This window comes from Sinocyclocheilus anshuiensis, unplaced genomic scaffold (genome assembly GCF_001515605.1).
Source record: "Sinocyclocheilus anshuiensis isolate Anshui unplaced genomic scaffold, SAMN03320099.WGS_v1.1 scaffold1032, whole genome shotgun sequence".
Taxonomy (NCBI): domain Eukaryota; kingdom Metazoa; phylum Chordata; class Actinopteri; order Cypriniformes; family Cyprinidae; genus Sinocyclocheilus; species Sinocyclocheilus anshuiensis.
Genome location: NW_015549638.1, coordinates 724281 through 746100, shown reverse-complemented (window position 1 = coordinate 746100; position 21820 = coordinate 724281). Strand labels below are relative to the sequence as shown.

The 21820-nt window shown below is 39.5% G+C and overlaps 1 protein-coding gene and 1 pseudogene across 1 annotated transcript; both read right to left on the bottom strand.

Moving 5' to 3' along the window:
• Positions 1–342: 342 nt before the first annotated feature.
• Positions 343–10654, bottom strand: LOC107659828 (collagen alpha-1(IV) chain-like). The gene is made up of 11 exons (XM_016448884.1): positions 10612–10654; positions 9867–10050; positions 5752–5832; positions 5619–5697; positions 5124–5360; positions 4029–4682; positions 3556–3651; positions 1960–2118; positions 1412–1614; positions 1023–1118; positions 343–815 (listed from the first exon to the last, which is right to left on the bottom strand). The coding sequence occupies exons 2-11, from the start codon at positions 10041–10043 to the stop codon at positions 645–647; spliced, it is 1953 nt and encodes a 650-aa protein (XP_016304370.1). The 5' UTR covers positions 10044–10050; positions 10612–10654; the 3' UTR covers positions 343–644.
• A 4117-nt stretch (positions 10655–14771) lies between these two features.
• On the bottom strand, positions 14772–21510 carry LOC107659853 (keratocan-like; annotated as a pseudogene).
• Positions 21511–21820: the final 310 nt, after the last annotated feature.

Genomic DNA, 21820 nt, shown 5'->3' with positions numbered 1-21820 from the left:
TTTCAAAAAATTCATTGAGCGCCAGCTTCAATTAGTTTATGCTAATTATGATAAACATTTGTTCAATTCTATATGAATATTAACAATATTTCATTTACAAAACAAACCTATTTAAACAATTTGGGCTGGCTATTGCAGCTAACCCCAGACAGGCAACCAGTACAGCAAACAAAAAGAGTGTTTTTGTGCGGCTTTGTTAATATTTGCACTTGTAGATTAATGACATCTTGTTTTCCTCAAAGATTCATTAGTATTTGATAAATAAAAAAACTTTTCGGAGTTATGCATGGTTCTCTATGTTTCTCTAAAAGAGATTGTTTATGAGGCTAGACACATATGTGTTTTTGAGACGTCATAAATCCAGATATGATTGCAAACCACCTACATTATGAAAAGTATGCACTGTGTAAAAAGGTAGAAACACAAGCAGTGTAGAGTTGGAAGTGTCCACTAGAACTCCTGTGAGAGTGTGAGTTTATGTATTTATGCCAAGCTCCTTTAAATACAGCCATTCATATCCAAGTGTTTGCTTGAGCCCAAAGTTAAGAAAGAAAAAAAAATGAGAGAGAGAGAGGTACTCACAGAGGAGTTTGTGCATACGTGTGAGTTTTGTACGCGTGCATTTGAGTGTGCGTTTTCTCAGCTTAAATAAGGGCACCAACGGGGATACGTGGCAAACATATGTAGGCCTGTGGGGTTCTGCTGAGGTTGATGGGATTACCGTCCAGGCGAACGTCTTCAAGAGCATTGCGGATGTAATTCAAGTCATGTGGATTGCAGAAGGTGTCCTCATGCATCATTTGGATATTGTTATTCTGAATGATAAAACGGAGAATGTTTTCAATGTAGCATCCAGCAAAGATGTCAATGTTCATTAAAAAGCACTATGCAGATCACCAGGAAGACTTCTTAAAAGTAAACTAGCTCTTTAAATTAAAATCTAAACAAATGTCAGTTTCAGTTAGTTGGCAAGTGCCATACATGTCCACAAGGTGGCACTAGTGAAGTGGGAGTACAGGTACCTGTAGGTGCAGAGAGCGCAGACTGTCAGGCAAAGGAACCGGGATGTGGTCTATGTTGTTGTCTGTCAAGTAAAGGTAAAGTAGCCTTGGCATGTCCTGGAAACAGAAAACATGAGCTGATGACAATCCCGTCAAACAAAATTGTCTAAGGTACATTCAACACATCTAGTAATAGCAGCAATTCCCATAGAAAGTGGACGTTTTCCTGCTGTCTGGTTTTTCTCTAACTTCAATGAACTGTAAGTTGTTCCCTCAGGTCTGTTTGCACGACAGTAGGCTATCACAGGATCAAGGAACACTATGCAAGGAAAGCTTAAGAATGGGCTAAAGGTGGGATAATGCTTTGTCATTAAACTCCACGTTATTGTTTTTTAAATTAATTTTTTTACCTTGAAAGCTTCTCTCTGAATGCCAGTGCTGCCCAGCTGGTTGAGAGAGGCATCAATAAGGGTCATAAAGGGTGGCAGAGCAGGAAGTTGTCTAATATAATTCTCTCGTAATACCAACTCCTCCAGAGCAGGAAGGCCAAAGAAAGCATCATCATCAATCCTGGATATGCCATTGCTAGTCAGATCGATCCTCTTTAATTTATCTTTATGACAACAGAAGACAAAAAGACCATTCAGTAAAGTTCATGAAAACATCAAATTCATATTTTAGCATCGAGCTAATGCTATCAAATGTTGCTTAAGCTAACAGATCTGGTTATGAAATGTTATTAGACAAACTGCTGAACTCTTGGCTTCAAGTAAACAGTAATTGCCATTTGCAACCCATTTTACTTCTGTAATCTGATGTATTTTTATGAAACCAGATATTCAGCTAGAAAAAATGTAGGGCAGAGCTTGATTTGATAAATTTTTGTCAATTTCATATTGACTTGAATTTAACTGTGACATGATTAAAACATTGACTGTCCCTTTGATGAAACACATACTCAGGTTGGCGAAGTCAGACTTGCCGATCCTAGCAATTTTGTTGTAGCGGGCATAGAAATGAGTGGTTTCTTTGGAGAGGGGAGGAACATGGTCCAGCTTCAGGTCATCACAGTACACAGATCCGACCAGGCAGGTGCAGAGCATACAGGTACCCATACCTTACCACCAAATTAACAGGTGGCATTCAGAAGACAAACACAAATACATATTAAAACACAGAAACTGTACTGATGCATATGCCAGGGGCCACCTGTTTGGAGACATGAGGCAAATAGTTTTTGCACTTTTGTATCATATCGTTAAGAGACTAAAAAAGTCACATGAACATGTGCTGTATCCAATCCTGCTCCCGGAGGGCCACTTTAGTGCAGACAATAGGCGCTTTCGCACCTCGTAGTTCTAGGAACTAGCCAGCAGGGTGTTTCCTAGAGAATCAATTTCTCCCTCTGGCCGTTTTCCTGGTTGCATTTGCACTGGCACCAGGAACTCTGAAGCGGCCGACAGCGACGTCTTTATTCACTTTATTCAGTGATCAGAGTTGTTTTTGTTGTGTGTCGTGGGTTTCGTGATAACGGAAATAAAATGTAAACGCAGAATTTACGCGATTGAAAGAGCATGAAAATCTGACTAAGGGTGTATTCACACCTGTCCTGTTTGGTTCGATTGAATCAAGTTCATTTCCCCCTTTGGCGCAGATCTTTTGGGCAGGTGTGAATACAGCAATCACACTTGGGTGCGCACCAAACAACCATACCGAGACCCAGCTAAAGAGGTTCCAAACGAATTCTGGTATGGTTGAATGGATGAACCAATGAATGGATGACCTTAAGCACACCTGTGGTTTTGTTTACAGTTTCTGGCTAACTTGCAAAAAGGGCAGTGTGAAAGTGAACCGCACCAAAAAAAAATCAACATTGCATTTGGTCCAGACCAAAGCAAGTGAACTAGCAGACTTTCCTGGTGTGAATACACCCTAAATCTCCTATGACAACTTGCAGAGTTACATATCATCGAGGCTGAGAAAAGAACACAATGCTGCAGACAACAGGTAAATGCTGTTATTGCTGTTTTCCATGTTCATGGAGTAAATATTTTTACACTGCTTTTTAAAAATGCTGGGTAGCTGGTGTTTCGTGTGCATTTGGCCAATCATCGTACATGTATGTCACCCGTAGTTCCTATAGAACTGTTTTAGACCCTACTCGAAAGTAGGAGCTAATTTAGTTCCCCCAAACGGAGTTCTTACAACTAAATACGTTCCTATTGGTGGAACTATGAAAAGGTTCCTCTGGTGTGAAAGCCCCTTTTAGCTCCATTACCCAAATAAACACACCTGAACTAATCAAGGTCCTCAAGAGGACTAAAAAACTTAAGGCAGGTGTGTTGGAGCTCTTCAGGATAGTGGCCTTCCAGGAGCAGGATTGGACACCTCTGCACAATATTGCAGAACAGAACTTCATAGTGATATGTAGGTATCTCTGGTAGCAACAGAACTTCATTAGATACACTGAACAGGTCTTAGAACTACTGAGGATACATATTATGAAATCATTTCAATTGCCTTCAGAATGATTAAATACAAGTGAAATACTGACCTGTTGTATCTGTGTCAATATCAGGTACCCCTGACCCTATATCACCCCCAGTCCCCTCCAAGGGAGTGGTCGGGGTAGTTAGGAGTATCTCCTCCTCTTGTTAAACACAACAACATGAAGGTGTTAGGAGACAGATTAGCACATGGACAATGGAACAGGACAGACAGTGAGTAATACTGACACTGAGAAGTTATAATGATTATTATTGTTATAATGCACACCAAAGCAAATGAATACACATTTAACCAAGGTTAGACAGTTAAATTAAGTATATGGGTGTCACAGAGGGAATAATATCAGGGGATTGGTAGAAAATGCTTAGAGCCTAGAATTGATGGGTGCAACAAGTTCAATAGTGATCGTAACTCTTGCTAAGCTTGTCTAAACTATTCTTCTAAAAATGATTCTAGTAAGTTGTAACCAACACTACCAGATTTCATAGAAGTGCATAGTATTGATATCATGTTACTGACCTTCATCTAAATCAGGAGTTAATATTTCAGTGGTGACGACTGGGACCTCAGTCACCCCAGACTCCTCTGGGATCCCAGACTCTCCTGACTCCAAAGTGACCTCAGGCTGTTTAGACTCTTCAGGGACCCCAGACCCTCCAAACACATCAAAGACTCCAGGCTTTTCAGGGACCTCAGGCAGCACAGAGATCTCAGGCTCTCCAGACAACTCAGGTAGCCCAGAGATCACAGGCTCTCCAGACGCCTCAGGCAGCCCAGAGATCACAGGCTCTCCAGACGTCTCAGGCACCCCAGAGGTCCTGGACTCTCCGAAACACTCTGGCACCTCAGAGATCCCAGACTCTCCTGAAATCTCTGGAACCTCAGATACTCCTGACACCTCAGGTACCCCAGAGACCCCAGGTTCTCCTGACACCTCAGGTACCCCAGAGGCCCCAGACTCTCCTGACAGCTCAGGTACTCCAGAGGCCCCAGGCTCTCCTGATACCTCAAGTACCCCAGAAGCCACAGGCTCTCCAGATACATCAAGAAGCCCAGAGGCTGAAGGCTCTCCTGACACCTCAGGTAACCCAGAAGCTCCAGACACCCAAGAGATTCCAGACTCCCCAGAGGCCTTGTGTGGAATGGTTTCAAGCGTCAAGTGGAGCTCCTCCTCTTGTGAGAGACAAGGTGGGGTGGCAAGAAGGAAATTAGCCTCCTCAAAAGTAGATGAGATAACAGCAGTGCTGGCAATAATTATGAGTTACCCATTTTGGATCAAAATTTTAACCGATACAAAACTGTTAAATGGTTGTGAATTACAGATCATGATTCCTTGCTTTAAAATCCTCAGGAAATCCCTCCCCAACAGGTCTAACAGGTAGAGACCGTAAATTGGACAGAAAAAACTAATATTGTGCTAAAGTAATCAAGAATCCTCTCAAGCTATACTATTTAAAAAATGTAAAGGGACATCTAATATGCACCATTTAAAGGGATATAAGGCACAAGGTTACTGCCCCAGTGACAAGCTGTTGTACCCCTAAAGATAACATTTTAAAGCACTTTTTTTGACAGCGTAAATATATAAAGCAAACCAAAGTCCTGAGTACTGACCTCCACCTGAGATCAATATTATGCCTGAACCAAAATGCCCAGAGACTCCAGAACCAAGGTCCTCTGAGTCCACAGAACCTGATATGTCACCAGAGGCCCCAGAACCTCCAGAGCCCAAAGGCTCTCCAGAACCAGATGCTTTGTCGTCAAGTAAGTCTCCAGAGCCCAAGTCACCAGAACTCGAAATGTCCCCAGAAATCTGAAGGATGTCAATGGGCGTCAGACGAAGCTCCTCCTCTTGTTCAAGACAAGGTTAGGTGTTAGAACAGTTATTAGAATTAGAATTACACTTAGAACCATACCATATGGACTGGTTCAGTAAACACTATGAGTGATGAATTGAATATGATGCACAAAAAAAGCAAGTTAAAGAATTATTAAAACACATTTAACCAATCAGATTGCCAGTTAAATGGAATGACAGCATGATGAAATGGTTGGCAGGCTGGTCATGACAATTAGTAGTGTGTGCATTTGTCCATGAATAGTACAGACCTCCCTGTGCACTAGGGCCCATCAGAGTCCCGGACTCCCCAGAGCCAGATGGAATAAGCTGAGGCTTTATGGGTAATTCCTTGTCCTCTCTCCCCTCAACGGTCCTCCGTTCTTCATGCTCCACATGCTCCACCTCCTCCTCTTCTTCTTCCTCCAATGAGGCATGATGTGAAGGATCAATGTCCTCATCAGGGCTCAAGGTGCCAATCTCTATCTGCAAGAAGAATTTAGGTCAGTACACTATACTCATTTTTGTTATGTTACAAACCCTAACGATGCCTTTTCAGACTGCCGATGGTTTAAATAATTGTGGTTTAAACATGCTAAAGCAATTTAAAGTTCTGGTTTAAAAAGACTCCAGAAAACAAGTAGAACATAATTATCTCACTCTGTTAAGGTATCCAATACTGCTCCTGGAAGGACACCGTAAGGTGGAGTTTAGCGCCTACCCCGATTAAACACAACTGAACCAGCTAATCAAAGTCTTGAGGATGACTAGAAACTTCAAGTTAGATTTGCTGGGGCAGATTGGAACTAAAATCTGCAGGATATTTGCCGTCCATGAGTGGGACTGAACACCCTTGAGCTATACTGAACTGATTCACACCACATATGGTTATAAAAAATGCAGACACATTAACACAAGTGATTGTGACAGAAACAGTTTTGAGGTTCAGTAAAAGGTGTGACTCAGCAAATGCTGTCCCATTAAAAGAGAACAGGCTTTTCACTGGTATCGCCCTATGCATTCAAAGCTTTCAAAGTCACCCTCTTCCTTATAAATGCTAATTGTTGTAAGGTGTGAGACAAATTACAGATCATATTGATGTGCTGATTTTTAATGATTTTTAATTTCAGATGATTAAAGATGGCGGCGCGTTCACACGCTGCGGCTTCTCTCTCTCCCGACAGAAAGGTGTTTTCGTGTTTTTTGTCTTGTGAATCGCAGTGTTTTTGTACGTATTCGTCGCGTCTCCCACTCCCCCCTCCCAAATACACACACACAGTCACTTTAATCAGTCTAAATAAGCTCTTTTTGCACTACAAATCATTATATCTGCACTGTTGTTTACTTCACTGGTTTGCACTCTAGCTGCCGTGTGCTGCTTTATATATATATATTTTTTTATATATATATATATATATATATTTTTTTTTTTTTATTCTTTACATTTTACCTTATTTGTATAGTTGTATTTTATATTTAATCTGTATATCTGTATTTATGTTCTACTGTTAGTGTTATCTGTATGCACCAAGGGTCTGAGAGTAACGCAATTTCAATTCTCTGTGTGTATGTGCTGTACATGTGGAAGAATTGACAATAAAGCAGACTTGACTTGACTTGACTTTAAAATGGTCCATTTTTCATTTCTTTTACTCTACAAATGTTGTAATGTTGACTAGTTTTATCAGCTTTTTTGTATTCGATTCCACTACAATCCAGAGTGGGGAGCTATGAAACCGTTCACTGTCTTATCTGCAAGCAGCTGCAATTCTCCAGAAATGGTCCTTGTGGAACCAAGACATACATGGTAGCAGAAAAATACATATTTCTGAACATCTTCTTTCCAGAGTGTTGAATTAACTCCAGAGATGTCTCTCAGTTGTCTCACAGAATGGTCAACTTGAACCTATCATACTAAATAATATTTAAAAAAACACCATTATTAAGCTATAGAACAGTTATTTTATTCAAATGCACTACACTATTAATTTTGTCAACAGTCAGGTATAAAGGCAAATGGCCAAAATCTATGCTGAGAGTCCATAAAACAACAAGCCTTTGAGAGGCCTTGCTTAGAATATGCTTGCTTTTTCATACAAAAACCTAGCCAAACACGCAAAGCCAAAGGCTAAAGGGATGGCTAAGAGCAATCAACAATGTGTAAAGCAATAAACAGTGCTAGTGACTCAGATACTGAGATGCATGAGAGCTTTCTGGAACCCCTACCTAAATCTATTCTACAGCAGCCAGGCCTGTGACTCACAAGCCTGTCAGCATTTTGTTCTTCAGTCAGAAAGGGTAGACAAAAGATGATTTTATAAAGTAATGTACACTGAATAAATGTTGAAAGTTGAAGTTTGAAAGTATCTTTCTGTGGTGGAAGCAATGAAACAGTTAGTTTTATGCTTTTACATAAAGGGGTCATTAGATTAAACTGAAAGTTAGTTTTATTTTTCATCATGCTGGGACTGATTTGCAAAATAGAGAAAAGTAAGCATAAAAATGACCAAACATGCATAGATTGTATTGCAACTATACATAAAGGATTGTATGCCTTCGTGCTTTTTGTCGGCATAGCTTTATGCTTTTTCAGAAACCTCTAGAACAGGTATATTGAGTATATTATAAGTCCAACCTTTAGACCCCCAAGATTCACATGGCATCAGGAGCAACATTTCAGCAGTCACTCTAGTGAGAGTAATATAAATACACCTGCACATACATTATATGTCCCTGTTCATACATGCATTTACACAGACAAATACAGGCATGCACCTAAGGAACCTACAAGCACTCTTACATATACAAGCAACTTCAACTTGTAACTACTCAAAAACAGAGTCTTGACATGTACTCAGTTATGTAAGATTATATTTATAGATACGTTTTTGTCTAAATTTAAGATACATTTAGTCAGTTTATTTACATTAAGAAGTTGTACCAGAAATCAAAATAAACTACAGTTCTGAAACATTTCTTAACACGTCTGAAACGGTTCATTTCTTAATAATAATAATAATAAAAAATCTCCAGATGGTGAGGAACAACAGATATTCCCACACTTTATGAAACATTCATAATATCCTGAAGAGTTGAAAATGAAGAGCCTTACACAAGGAAAATGTGTTGTAACTCACAAGTGTGCTTTTGATTGTGGGTTTAACTACATAACATTCACATCAGGATCAAGTTAAGTCTCTTGGCTTCAGTGTAATTCTTCTAAAAACCCATCTTGGTTTGTGCCAGTCAAACATAGTTTTGGCCCAACTTTTTTCCATGCTGAAGATGATGAACTGGTTGTTGTTGTCTCATCGTTTTACTGAATACATTTCTTCATACCCGCAGCTTAACTTCTGGCTATCAAACCTCAGTGCACAACTCAGTTTACAACAACATTTAATACAATAAAGTGTGTAAAGATGTGCAACATTAAGTATAATAATACCAGACATTCCCAAATCAATGCTCTTAACTAAAACACTCCTTTAAAATGAAAATATTTTAAATGTGGGTGCTGCTACAAATGTAATTTAGGAAATGACAACGAACTAGACCGAAAACTTTGGCAAAATTAGATGCTTTGAGCTACCACCAATGATGTTATTGTGCATCCAGGCAAAAAATGCCACTTAAGTGAAAAAATCTGACAAGCACGAGAATGACTAGTGTTGTACAACTATTGATTATGAGTGTATTTCAGTACAGTAAAAAATGCCAGTGTCTGCCTCTCATTCCATAGGGTTGTGCCAGTGGAAAATTCAGCTGAGAACATTTCACATTCAACAACATCTGGTCTGTCCATCATACAGATGATATGTCCAAGAAAAGTATTTGTTACATTAAAAAAAGTATGATAAATCAGTTTGACACACTGAACTTTGCTGCACCAGTATGCCTCTGTCCACAAGCAGTTTTTTAAACAAAGTACAAGAACAAAAACTTGGCTTTGTATCATAAATAGGCAATTTACTGAAAATGGCAGTTCTTTCACTTCACTGAGAAGGGACGAATATTAGTATGCACAGCCTAACACTGATCTGAAATCAAAGAGGATGAGTAAATACAGGCCCACATTCCCTCAGTGAACATTCCCTGAAGCACAGCAGCTGGGTTAAAACCAGTTTTTAAATGGAAATCATAAACCAAAGACTGACATAGCTGGATACTATTATCCCCAGGAACATTTGGATCAGCAGAGCAAATGAAAAGTTGTCAACACGCCCTGAAGCAAAACTGCAGAAATACATTCCTGCATGACAATTAGAACTGAGTCTAATGCTTGAACATTAGCCATCTCAACAGACTGGAGGAAACTAATGAATATGGAGAGAGAGGAATCAGCAATCGTGGTCCAAATATCAATAAGGCTTGATTCGAAACACTTAGATGAGACATACATTGGAAAACAGTACTTTTACTTGCTTGTTTGAAAGGAAAGAGTTCATGTACTAATGCAATACTCATTTATGGAAAGTAAAGCTGCAAAAATGGGGTCATCCCAAAATTCTTGAATGACTCACCTGTGGTTCATCAATTCCATCGTAATAGTCATAGACATCATCGCTATCCACATTCAGGTCTAAATCCACATTGTTGTTGTCGTAGTTATCTAGTTCTGCTTGTCGGACGTATCTGCGGGGAGAGGCTGCCACCACACACATGACCAGGAGTCCCCACATCAACCTCAGCGTTACCATCTTCCTGCTAGACATAGAATCAGATGGATTAATGTCTGGTGAGATCTTAAAATGTTCATGTAGAAGAGCTGCAATAGAGTTAGTAAACAGAGGACATGAATGGCTGGTTGGATATAACAGCATAATCAGTCCACAATATATCAAGTGACATAACCTTATAAAATTTCTTATATTTGTGATAATTTAAAGAAATATATATCACACCCTCGGGAGATTAATTTACATGTTGTGACAACAGGCATATGTGTCTTAAAAATCAAGGATTTGGCTCACCAAGTACTATTTATACACATCCATTAAAAAAGTTGCTTCTTTTTTGGGTATATACATACAAATTTATTTTGGGGTACATAAAAATCACAGCAAAGATCAATTAAAAAGCAAAATTCCAATCAATAGTCTATTGTTACCTTCCTTGCATTTACAGTGTCTGCATGGTTCTGTGGGCATAAGTATAAAGATGTTTTTGCGGGACACAAATTTTGAAGGTTGGGTAACTCAGTGTTCATTACCAGGGTTTAGACAGCCAGTGGTACTGAAATATAAACCTCGAAAGTCTTTAACTCACTTGCAAGAGCCAAGAAGTCACCACCTAACCCAGCAGCCATCTTGAATGCACTCAATGACTGCTTTGTGCTTTAAAGTTGAAAGGTCACAGGTGAGATGCCTGACATCATAAATGGTTTCTTTTTAAACATAATGATGACATATAAAGTATTTTTTTGTGTAAATATAGCACGTCATGGAAATGTTCTTTATGTATTAAAAAAAAAAAGTTCTATATGGTTCCATGAAGAACCTTTAACATCCATGGAACATTTTCATTGCACAAAAGGTTCATTTAGATCATTAAATATTCTTTACAATAAGAAAAAAAAATGGTTTGTATAGAAACTGTTCACTAAAACATTCTACCCCCCCCCCCTTTATTTTTAAGAGTAGTGGGTAAATTATCTATCACAAATCCATACATATTGAAGGAAAGTAAAACATCATATTCACATTGTCATTAGCTGACCCAGAGGAAATCTGCAGATGTTTTTCCATTTTCTATGCTGATTTTGGTGGGAAATTCTGCTGACTGGATAAAAGTCTGGGATTAGATTCCACATGGCCCTAATCACAAGTTCTTAATAACTAACAATGTCCATATTTCTTTCTCATATTTTGTTGTCAAACCCATAATGTTTTTTTTTTTTTTTCAACAGTTATCGTCATTAGAATTTGAGCTAATTTGAGTTATATGAATGATAAGAGGCTCACAGGAAAGCAATGACCAGCTGGAGTGGAGGAAGAGCAGGGAGTACTTGATGGGCAGACCATGGTCCTCGGGGTGAGACGGAGAGAAAAAGAGAGGGAGAACTCTGACAGAGCCCCTTTATGAGTGTCTGACTCTACACTCAAGTTCGAAATTCCACCGAGGTTTGTGGACAGCATGGCAAAAAGTTACGATCTCCCTCTATCTCTCTCTCTTTCATACACACACATATCCACGTAACTCTCCATGAAAGGCTATTTTGGGGCACAGCTGCACTCTAGAAACCGCTGCATTTTTAGACATAAATTAGTTCCCTGTGGGTTTCTGAAAGCCAATCAACACATGCCATCACATCACATCATGAATACAGATTATATAGTGGTGATATCGATTAGAGGCGCAAACTAGTTCAGTCTGTATCTATGAAAGAAAAATCGTCTCACAGTAAAGCTTCAGTGTACCAGTGCCTGACAGCTTCAGCTGGGAAATGCTGAAAGAGGGACTATACTGCACACAGAGCTTGGCTTTTACACACTCTCAACAGTGTTTGCAGTGCATGGACCCCGTGTGAGTATGTGTGTGTGAGAACTAACTATCCCAATGTTGTTTTTGGCTCTACCCGACAGCATTCCACATACTCATTGATTTTACAATTTCTTCTTCTCTAGTGGTTCTGCCAATATTGCCAAATTTATGACTTATTTACTTCCAATAATGCATAAATATATACACACACTGTAGCTTAATTAGACACATATTACGTTCCATCTGTTTGGCGATTACCGTTATAACTAATCTGAAAACTTGGAAGTTTCTATAATATGGCCCTTGACCTGAACACATTTCCAATGACCAAACATCTCTTGTCTGTAACAGTACTTACAGCTCTCCTATCACATTTTCAGTGAATAGTCATATTTTTTATTGATAAAGCTTAAAAAATCAACTTAAAAGCTTTAACATATCAGTCACACAAAACAAACCCCACAAACCAAGGAATAGTAAACTGGCCAATAAAGAACACGTATAAATTGTCATCATTACCACACTGATCACCTGTTAACCCACTTAAAACTGTTGTAAATAACCTGAGTTTCAACAATACTGTCATTATTGTAAGAAAATTCATGAAGATGATGGAGAATGGAAGTATTATATCATCAAGCCAGAAATCCACAAACAAAAACGGAAGAAGAAGAACAAAGACAGCCTCAGTAAAGTCAGTCATGTGTACTTGAACTATTTTAACTTAGCAAATGTGCATTACTATTACAAGAACTACAAGATTCATAAAGACCATGGTGTGCAATCAGTCATATACAAGACAAAACTGTAAAAAATGAAAGCCTGAGTACAGCCAGTGAATTGCATTTTAGCTTTTTTAGCTTAGCCTCTGTGGCCAAGTACCACTGAGGCTAAGAAGCAGAAGGGACCCCAAGAAGCCCGTAGGTCCAGTCCCTGCTCTAAAGCACAGCAGCAGCATTTAGAAGAACATACAGTAGAACCCTTACCTCTTTCTCCTCCTTTCCCAAATGGTCCTGTTCTTCAGCTTGGACAGGCAGAGGGTTGGTGGGCCTGGCCAATGGCAATGGGTCACTCACGGTGAGTGTGTATCTGTGTGTGGATGCTTCTGAGTGTGTGACGTGTACGTGTGCACACACTCCCAGACCCGTGTGCCCTACCTGTCTGTATGTGTGAAGGTAAGAAGTGAGACTGAGAAAAGGGAGAAATCGAGTTTTGGTCGCATCTACAGCAGCGCCCACCCCATACCACACTGCATCTCACACACACACACTGAACGGACACACAGTTTGCACGCTGATAGACCCCCAACTGCGAAAATCCTTTAATCCCTTACAACCATCTTTCTTTTTTGTTTCCTGAAGAGACACTTAAGTTATTCAGTCCTAAGTATGAGATATTTGTCTTCCTTTTCCTGAGGTGAGCATGAGGGATACTCTGCTTTCATGTAGGGATCTGCCGGTCCCCGGTGCACAATGGGCCCTCTGTGAGGCTCCTCTGTTAGTGCAACGTTGAGAGGTAGAAAAGGCCTCCATTCTGCTCGACGCCAGGATTTGGTGCTAAAACTCTACAACTCTGCTCAGTACCTCTGTGCAGAAAACCTGCTAACCTATCAGGAAGTGCAGTACAAGTGCCTGCTTCATGTTCGGTGGGATGTTTTTACAGGCCTCAGTCTATTTTTCCATACTAATTCTCTGTCTCTGCGACTCAGTAATCATATTTCTGCTGAGTCACATGAAATAAAAATCCAGCATTAGTCTGTTAAGGACTGGGACTGTCAAGCAATTCAGATTTTAAAATAACATCTGACACATACTGCATTTTGTTTCAGTCTCACTGACATGTTTACATGTCCCTGGCAGTTTTACTGACCACTAATCTCACTTCGTTTGATTATATGTGACATTTATGGGTGTGCAAACATATCTCTTTTATGTGTTACTATCTGCCATCTTTAATTAAATGTAATATGCAGCTATTTATTTAATTATTACTCAATTATTTACACCGTGTTTTATATAGTTCCTCTTTTGGAAGGCCAAACAAAGTAGTTTTGCTTTCACAACGAAACACGGCGGCTAGAGTGAGCGGAGGCCAGCGGCTAGAGTGAGCGGTGTCGTGCAGGTTTGAGAACGGCGCGGTCAGCGGATTCGACGAAGTAGCGGCCGGCGGGCTTACGGCAACCATATGTGACGACCCCGGGCTGGACTCCGCTTCATCCACGGTGGAAGCTAGAGAAAGGAAAAATTGAAATCACATCATATGACCCCTTTAAGGGACACCAAATGCACCAGAAAGTTCCTTAGCTGGACCATACATTGCATCAATATCTGTGCAAACCCACTGGATAGTGCCAAGGAAATCCATTTACTTGTACGATCAATTTAAGCTGCACAGCCCTGCACTGTGGTGGAGGACGTAATGTAACACAGTCAGTCATGTCTAAAGTCAGCATAACTGATGCAACCAAAAATATATGCATCAGGCATTGCAGAATAAATGAAGCTATAGTTTCAATAGATACCCAGGTACTTTACACTCACTGTTGCTCTTTCTCTTTGTCAGATGTGTATAAATATTTAAAGTGTTCTAGAGTCTTCAGTTGCGCACTGTTTTGTTTTAAAAGGTTTTTGTAACCACAAAGCTCTTGGACCATAAAGACGTGCTGGCAGTATTTCTCATACACCACATTCTCATGAGAAGTTTTGCAATACATCTGAAAATCTTAAACAAACCGACTTAATAGACGGGAATTGCTTTTGCTGGAACCGAATGTTTAGCAAAAGCTACAACTGAGTGGTAATTAAAATAAATCACGTCTAACCACAAGTTACAGTATTGTAGAAGAATACATTGCTTGTGGATATATAAAAATTCCTTTATAAAGAGGTTACCTGCTTGGCTACTCTACTTTGACAATTGAATCAGTGACAATGCAGAGACAACTGAAACCAGTTTAATCAAGATCACCAAACAAAAGTTCATCTCATTTTATGTTTTCCATCTGACAATCCTAATGGTTCTCACAGTTCGCAGTGGTAAATGAAAACATGAAAAACAATAATCACATTTGCGCGTTGAAAAGAATATTCACATTATTTTTATACTCTAGAGAAAAATACATTGTAAAATCAGTCTAGAAGGTTCACTGGTAGTACCGTTGTCAACTGCTAAATTGAAACTATATTTACACATTAATTATTAAAACAGTACATCTTTCTGTCCTAAAATGGCTGCTTCTCTCAATATTAATGTCACACTAAATATTGATAGAATATTGAAATATTGATTGTACAAAGATGTAAAGAGATTTTAAAAAGTACTTAAAAAAAAAATTACATGTCAGTACACGTCAATCGCTATAACAGAGGCAAGAAACAATTGGAAGTTAATCTTCTCTTGGTGCTGTTGTTACTAAGAGTAACCATGCATTCAATAAAGTCAAACAAACCACCCTATGTACTCAGTTCACTACCAAAAATTTGGATCCATAGTCAGACCACAACTCTTCTGTCCAAAAGCACTCCAGAACGGTGTGGTGAGGTAAGTTTTTGGGTAATGCTACACCTACTGAGATGCATTTGGTTTTTTTCCTTCTGCACAGGATGGGGAAATTACATTACTTGCAAATTAGGAAATTGTTTTGGAGCTCTCTTCATTATACAGAACATTTAACAGATAATGGTGTTTTCCACAAATCAGGCCTGCTAGTTTTTCATATGTATGAAATTAAGGCACAGTGGTTTTACAATACAGTCATGAGAAACCATCTACAAATGCATATGTGAACCGTCTTGTGGAGTTCTACCCTGCTGAAAAGACCAAAATAGGAGACCGTCTGAATGTCATAGTTTGGATACTGGAATCCCCACCAGCAATCTCAACGAGCTTATTTAGCAGGGCTTTCTTGGTCAAAAGCTTTATCAGATTAGCTTCACTAGCTAGTCCAGAACTAGACCAGCATAAGTGAAACTGGACCCACACTGAAATGCATTCTAGTCTTAACTAGTCTTTTCAGCAATGTACATTTTTTTATATTTATTTTCTGACTTTGCAAAAAGATAGTCCTTTTTTGGACCCTTTTCATGTGTTTTAGTTTCCATACATTTTCAGGTCTGGTAAATTAAATGGACAGGAGTATCTAGATGGCGTGGCATCTTTATATGACAATAACCCTGAGGAGACGGAAACACATCATCAGCTCTCGTGGAATAGGGGGTTTGATCTCATTACCATCAAGGCGAAGGTAACGGAGACGTGGACTCTTCTCATCCGGGTAGTCATCGAGTGCATCAGGTGGACAGATGTCAGAGCTATTCACACCTATGGAAATTAAAGAGAAAAAAAATACACATCTTACTGATAAAGTCATGGACGTGCATCCAAAGTTTAAAGTCCAAAGTATACTTCGCACTTTCCGTGTACAATAATTTTTCTTATCAGGAGGATCCGGACATGGCTGCATGCAAGATGGAGCAGAATGTGGAAAATTAAGTTTACCAAAGCCTTAAGACGGCTTCCTTGCAGCCCAGTCAGTCAGTAACTTATTACAGTAACAGTCAATAACGTGGTGTTTTGGTTATGAAGGTGCTTCTTAAGGAAACTTATTAACTAAAATTGACTATATTGCTTATTTAATGGTAGAAATGAAGTCATATGCTTTGGATAGAACAATAATGTGACCATACGGGAAACAGTATGAACAGAGATACTTTGGGGCCTGTCTTTAACTAATTACAAAAGGATTTCGCCAAAAATACAAAGGAAGTCAATATGTACAATAGTGCATGTTCAGAACTTTGATCTTGAACTTGCTCTTGATCTTATTGTGATCCAGATGCAGGTGCTCCAGTCCAGAAGAGATAACGGGTATCTCTGTGAGCTGGTTGTGAGAAAGCTGTAGATCCAGGATGCTGGAAAGATTAAACACATTTTTTGGGATACCTCCATTAGCCAGCTTATTGCGGTTGAGCCTGAGAGACACCACTTTGGGAAGACCCTTGAAGTACTCAGCCGGAATCTTTTCAATATTGTTGCTGTCCAAAAAGATCTGTGTGGTTGTGGGTGGTAGGCCAAGGGGCATGGTATTTAGCTGATTCTTTGCTAAATTGATCTGGATCAAGTTGTTGAGGCCTTTCAGACTGACCTCAGTTACTGCATCATCCTGTAGCTTGTTGCCTTGCAGATCCAGCAAGGTGAGATGATCCATTCCAGAGAAAACACCGGGTGGAATATTTGAGATTCTGTTTCGGGAGAGCCGTAACTGCTCTAATTTGGCAGGCAGAGAAGATGGAATGGAAGAAAGCAAATTGTCTTCCATGTAGAGGTGTACAAGGTTAGACATAGCCTTTAGAGCATCTGCCTCCAGGCCTTCGCTTGTGATTTTGTTACGGTTCAGGTTGATCCACCTTAGTTGTGTGGCATTGCGTTAGCTGACAGGACATCAATCAGGTTGTTCTGGAGGTACAGGTACCACGTGTAGGGAGGGATGACAGGTATGTGTTTCAGACCCTTATTGTCACAGTAAACAGCATTAGGGAAACTTGGAGGGCAGCGGCACTCTTTAGGACATGCCTGGATCTGAGACATAAGGTGCTCATACGGAATTTCTTCAGAGCTGACTTGGCCGGCCAGAAGTAGGGCTACAAATGCAACCATGAGCCACTCCATGGTTAGGTTTAACCTGAAAAATGATAGAAACAGAGAAGAAACAAAAACAGCTGTTAACAATATTGAAACCATATAACTCTTAGAGATAAAGAGTTGTCACAGGGCCTGGAACAATGTTTGTCCCCCATACTAAGAATATCTATAGATCCACCCTACATTACCTCAGGTTCTCTGAGTGGATAAACTCATTGACAAAAAATTAGGAACATCCTCTAGTTAAGATTATCTTTCCCTGTGTCTTCATCTTCTAAGTAGTAATCCTCTTAAACTCAGAATATGCTGCCAGGTCAACTTTAATTGACTTTAGACTTTTTTCATCTCCATTCAAAGTTACATCTTGGACTCTGGCAAACATAAGTTTTCAGATATGTTCTATTTCTGAATACAAGAAGATATACCAAACATAGCAATGCTATCTCACGACCAATTCGTACATATTTTATGAAGTAGCTAATTCGTACGATTTCGTACGACCCCACTGGTAGGTTTAGAGGTGGGGTTTGGAGTGGTCATTCGTACGAATTCCTACAAATTGGGCACCTTGTAAAATATGTAAAATTTTTCACAAAACGTATGAATTTGTACGAGCCAGGTCATACGAATTCATACAAATTAGCCACCTTGTAAAATATGTATAAATTGCTGTGAAATCGGGTTGAACACAGCATGGTTTTTAACAAGACCTGGCCGTCATGTTACAATAGGGACACATACATACAAAAAAATTCCTATCTGTCAAATGCAAGTTTGAGCTTTGTCAAGTGTGTATGCAAGAAATAATATGTCTCATCTGGTTTACATTTTTGGTCCTGAGCTCCAAGTGACTGTCTGGAGATCATTTTCTATGGGCAGCAGTCTCACACTAAACCAGAAGGGATCAAAGGGAAGCCATGGATACCTAGTGATCAGATCAGGTGGAGCCAGCTTCACCTGTTAAGATCTCTCAAAGTAAGAAAAGCCTTTTAAATCATGACCTCCATACTGGCTTTGCAGAAACGGTTCAGTGGATAAATGCATCAAAATACAGCTGAAAACTTTAGTGCCATAAATGAACTCTCATCACTGTGCACTTCTGCAAGACAAATTAAATACAAAGCCATGGAGATCAAAGCAGAAAAATGGCTCCTAGCTCACAGTATGTAGTTCTGGAGGCTTTCTATTGGTATGGAAGTTGGCACTGTCTTTGCCAAAAAAAATTAAAAAATTAACTGCACATTACCATTGCACAAATGCTAGAGTCTTACCTTTGACTTCTTGGGGCTCTGCTACTGTATCTCTTGCTGTGGGTACAGATGCCTCAACTCTGAGCTACTTTGCCCTTTCCTGCCCCTATTTGTAGTGTCAATGGCATCTCATGATCCCTTCACAGATGGACACACTGGACACAGCCTTAGCCAATCATATCCTCTTGAGATCAAGAGTCATAATCCTGTGGGGATGGACAATGCTTAAACCAGCGTGTTGGTCAAAAGAAGACATGGGCCTTGGCCCAGTTATAATTAGGCTAATACAGGCCTATATACCATGCTTCATTCTTTTCTTCATCGTCCCTCAAAACAACACCTGTCTTTGAGTAAACAAATGTCTCAATCAGACCACTAAGTTGATGAATCAGAGTTGATCTATCTATCTATCTATCTATCTATCTATCTATGCATTTCCTCTCAGCTTGACTGGTAAATGACAATTGATCTGCTTTATTTTTGGCGATGCTTACAGTTGCAAAATGAGTAATGAGAAAAGTCTGCACATGTTTGTTATTTAATGTGTACAATTGCCAAAAATCATGTGCTGAAATTTCTGTCCCCACGGGAGCACTAGTCTGGATTTAGAGGCTGATTTGAAGTCGGCACAGGTAGCCACATACTGTATGGTGTCTTTGTTTGACTGCCAAGCATTGATTGTGTTGTCTCATTACTTGCTCTCAATTCCGCTGACGACAACAACTACTTACTCTGTCATTGTAATCCCCTGTAATGGGCTCCTCCAGTCGAAATCTACGACCATTAGTAATCCAGTCTATTATCCAGCATCTCGTGTCAAGGATGGGGCTGCTCTACGTTAGAACCAGTGGTCTAAAGGGCAGAGCGTACAAACAGCAACCTAATCCAGTTACAGAATTCAAAACCTATTATTCACAGGAACTGAAAAGTGCTCTAAACGCGGAATACGTCTGTGTCGAGGTCTGCAACACTAAATCGGCAACTAAGAGCATTAGGCTCCGAAATACAGGACATGACAAGAGGTCATTTTCAGGGCAGCAATTAGCATCTAGCTGTAGGAGGTTTAGGCCTATTAAAATACTCTGTATCTTGGATATCTGTTTATTCCAATGATGGCTTCAATACATGCAGACAAACTGTGCAATACTTATATACATCTAATAGTGTCAACAGGGAAAAATATGAAAGACTTGCTCCTCTATAAGTCTCTGAGACCAAGATCACACAAGACTAAACCTTGTCACCCTATTGTGTTTACGACTAGTCTGCGACAAAAGCCCCAGATCATAGCTGGTGCCAACTTTTCTAATATCCGCACCTGTGAGACTAGACATGGCTTACAGATTTCAGACTGGATTTTCTAGTCACCCAGGTAGGTGAACTGTCCTAACTTGCGTGAGAGCAGCAAGTCAGGGATTAAATAGTCACATCTATTGGTTATGATCAAAACAGTCCAAACTGCTCAGTGCTAAGTGCTAATGATAACTGTTATGTTTTTGCGGGTATCTTCATGAAACCTCACTAGGCATCTAAACATTTTGAACTCTGAGACTGGTAAACAATATTTGAATGCTAGGTCTTTGTGGTTAATTAATGTCTTTAATAGCAAAATACTTAATATACCAGCATCTTTGAATGGAAAAGAACAGAAGTTGATCATCAAAATGAAATGCAACAAGGAAAAAAATCCATCATAGGTGGACATAGTCAACACAAATTTTATGCTTCACCTAAAAGAAAACACATGCTCTCAAAGATGTTTAATTTCCTGTTTGGGGCATTGTGTCTCAGCCAGTTATGTTAATTACACACAGTTCCACATTTGGCTCTAGCTCTGTGGCTAGTGTGCCGTACAAATGTCCACTGTCCAATTTCACATCTTTATGCTTCTAAGAAACATGATTTGAACAGAAATCTCTAATGAAATGTTCTGTATCGTCTAATTGTTTTAGCCAACATCAAAAAGCTGCATTAGTTCTATCATCAGTAGAATTTACATTTAGAGCATCCATTAATGCTAGCTTTACAAAAAGATAAACTAATTGAAGTTGAAATAATTAATTGCACATTATAACACACCTCCTCCGCTGCTTAAACAAGAAAAATCTAGGACTTTCCTTTAAAATCAAACTGTCCTGGTACCATGGTACAGGGGTGATATGGTCATACCATAGTATTTTGATCTATACCATGGTATTTAAAAAATATCATGGTGCTATTATGGTGAATGTCTAACACTGTTACTTTTTGGCACTTTTGTGTTGTATCACACAAGCTATTAATTAGATGCTGGTACACACGTAATACATATACATTGCAAGTTCATGATACTGTTTCTACATTTTTTTTTTCCAATTACAATTAAAATACAAAATTAATTATCTTATACAAAGACAGAAAATTAGAAAGTATACGGAAAATACAAGAAAGTGGCATTTAAAATATCTCAATACTCAACTACAGAAAAACCATGAACCCCCACACCCACCACCCAATTCCTTATTGCATCACCACCACATAAAGTACACAGAAATGAAAAATATTACCTGCTCATCTCAGTCATAGAGCTGATTTTGTTTTGTGCAGGTGGAGGCGAAGTGTCTGGTTCTGGTTTTGTGGTTGCAGTCAATCTCTTGGTCCGCCTGCTCTCCTCTCCAGTTTGAGTCCAGTCTGCAGTTTCTCCCACTTTCTTTCTGGCCCGGACATGCATCAGAAGACACAGCCTTATTAAATTACTATTGTTGGTAGTGTAACTTCCCCAAGGCCAAACCTTTGACATCAGCTGGTGAGCTTGAATAAGAGGGTGTGTAGAAGTTCGAAAGATATGTGTAGAGTTGTCTTTCCGCAAACATGCATTAGTTACTTATTGCTAGCACAGCACTTTTTTCTCCATTTTCTTACTCTTTTCTTTGTGCAGTGAGGGTCTGTGGAGCCTCGGGAGGTGGGGGCCACTGGCAAATATGACACCCTCCAAACAGTTGCAGGTGGCTTCGAGACATTTAACTCTTTCTTTTCGATGGATATATCTCATCTCCATCCTTCATGACTTTGAGGGATCTTTTACACCCTGTTAAACTAGGCCGCCCCCTCAGGTAATGCACATC

Excerpts from the sequence above, each read along its gene's own strand:
- LOC107659828 (XM_016448884.1), bottom strand. The coding sequence starts at position 10,043 with ATGGTAACGCTGAGGTTGATGTGGGGACTCCTGGTCATGTGTGTGGTG. Across the intron at positions 5,698-5,751 it reads AGGAAGAAGAAGAGGAGGAG|GAATTACCCATAAAGCCTCA; the intron begins GTGGAGCATGTG and ends AGAGAGGACAAG. Across the intron at positions 1,615-1,959 it reads GTCTGACTTCGCCAACCTGA|ATAAATTAAAGAGGATCGAT; the intron begins GTATGTGTTTCA and ends GTTGTCATAAAG.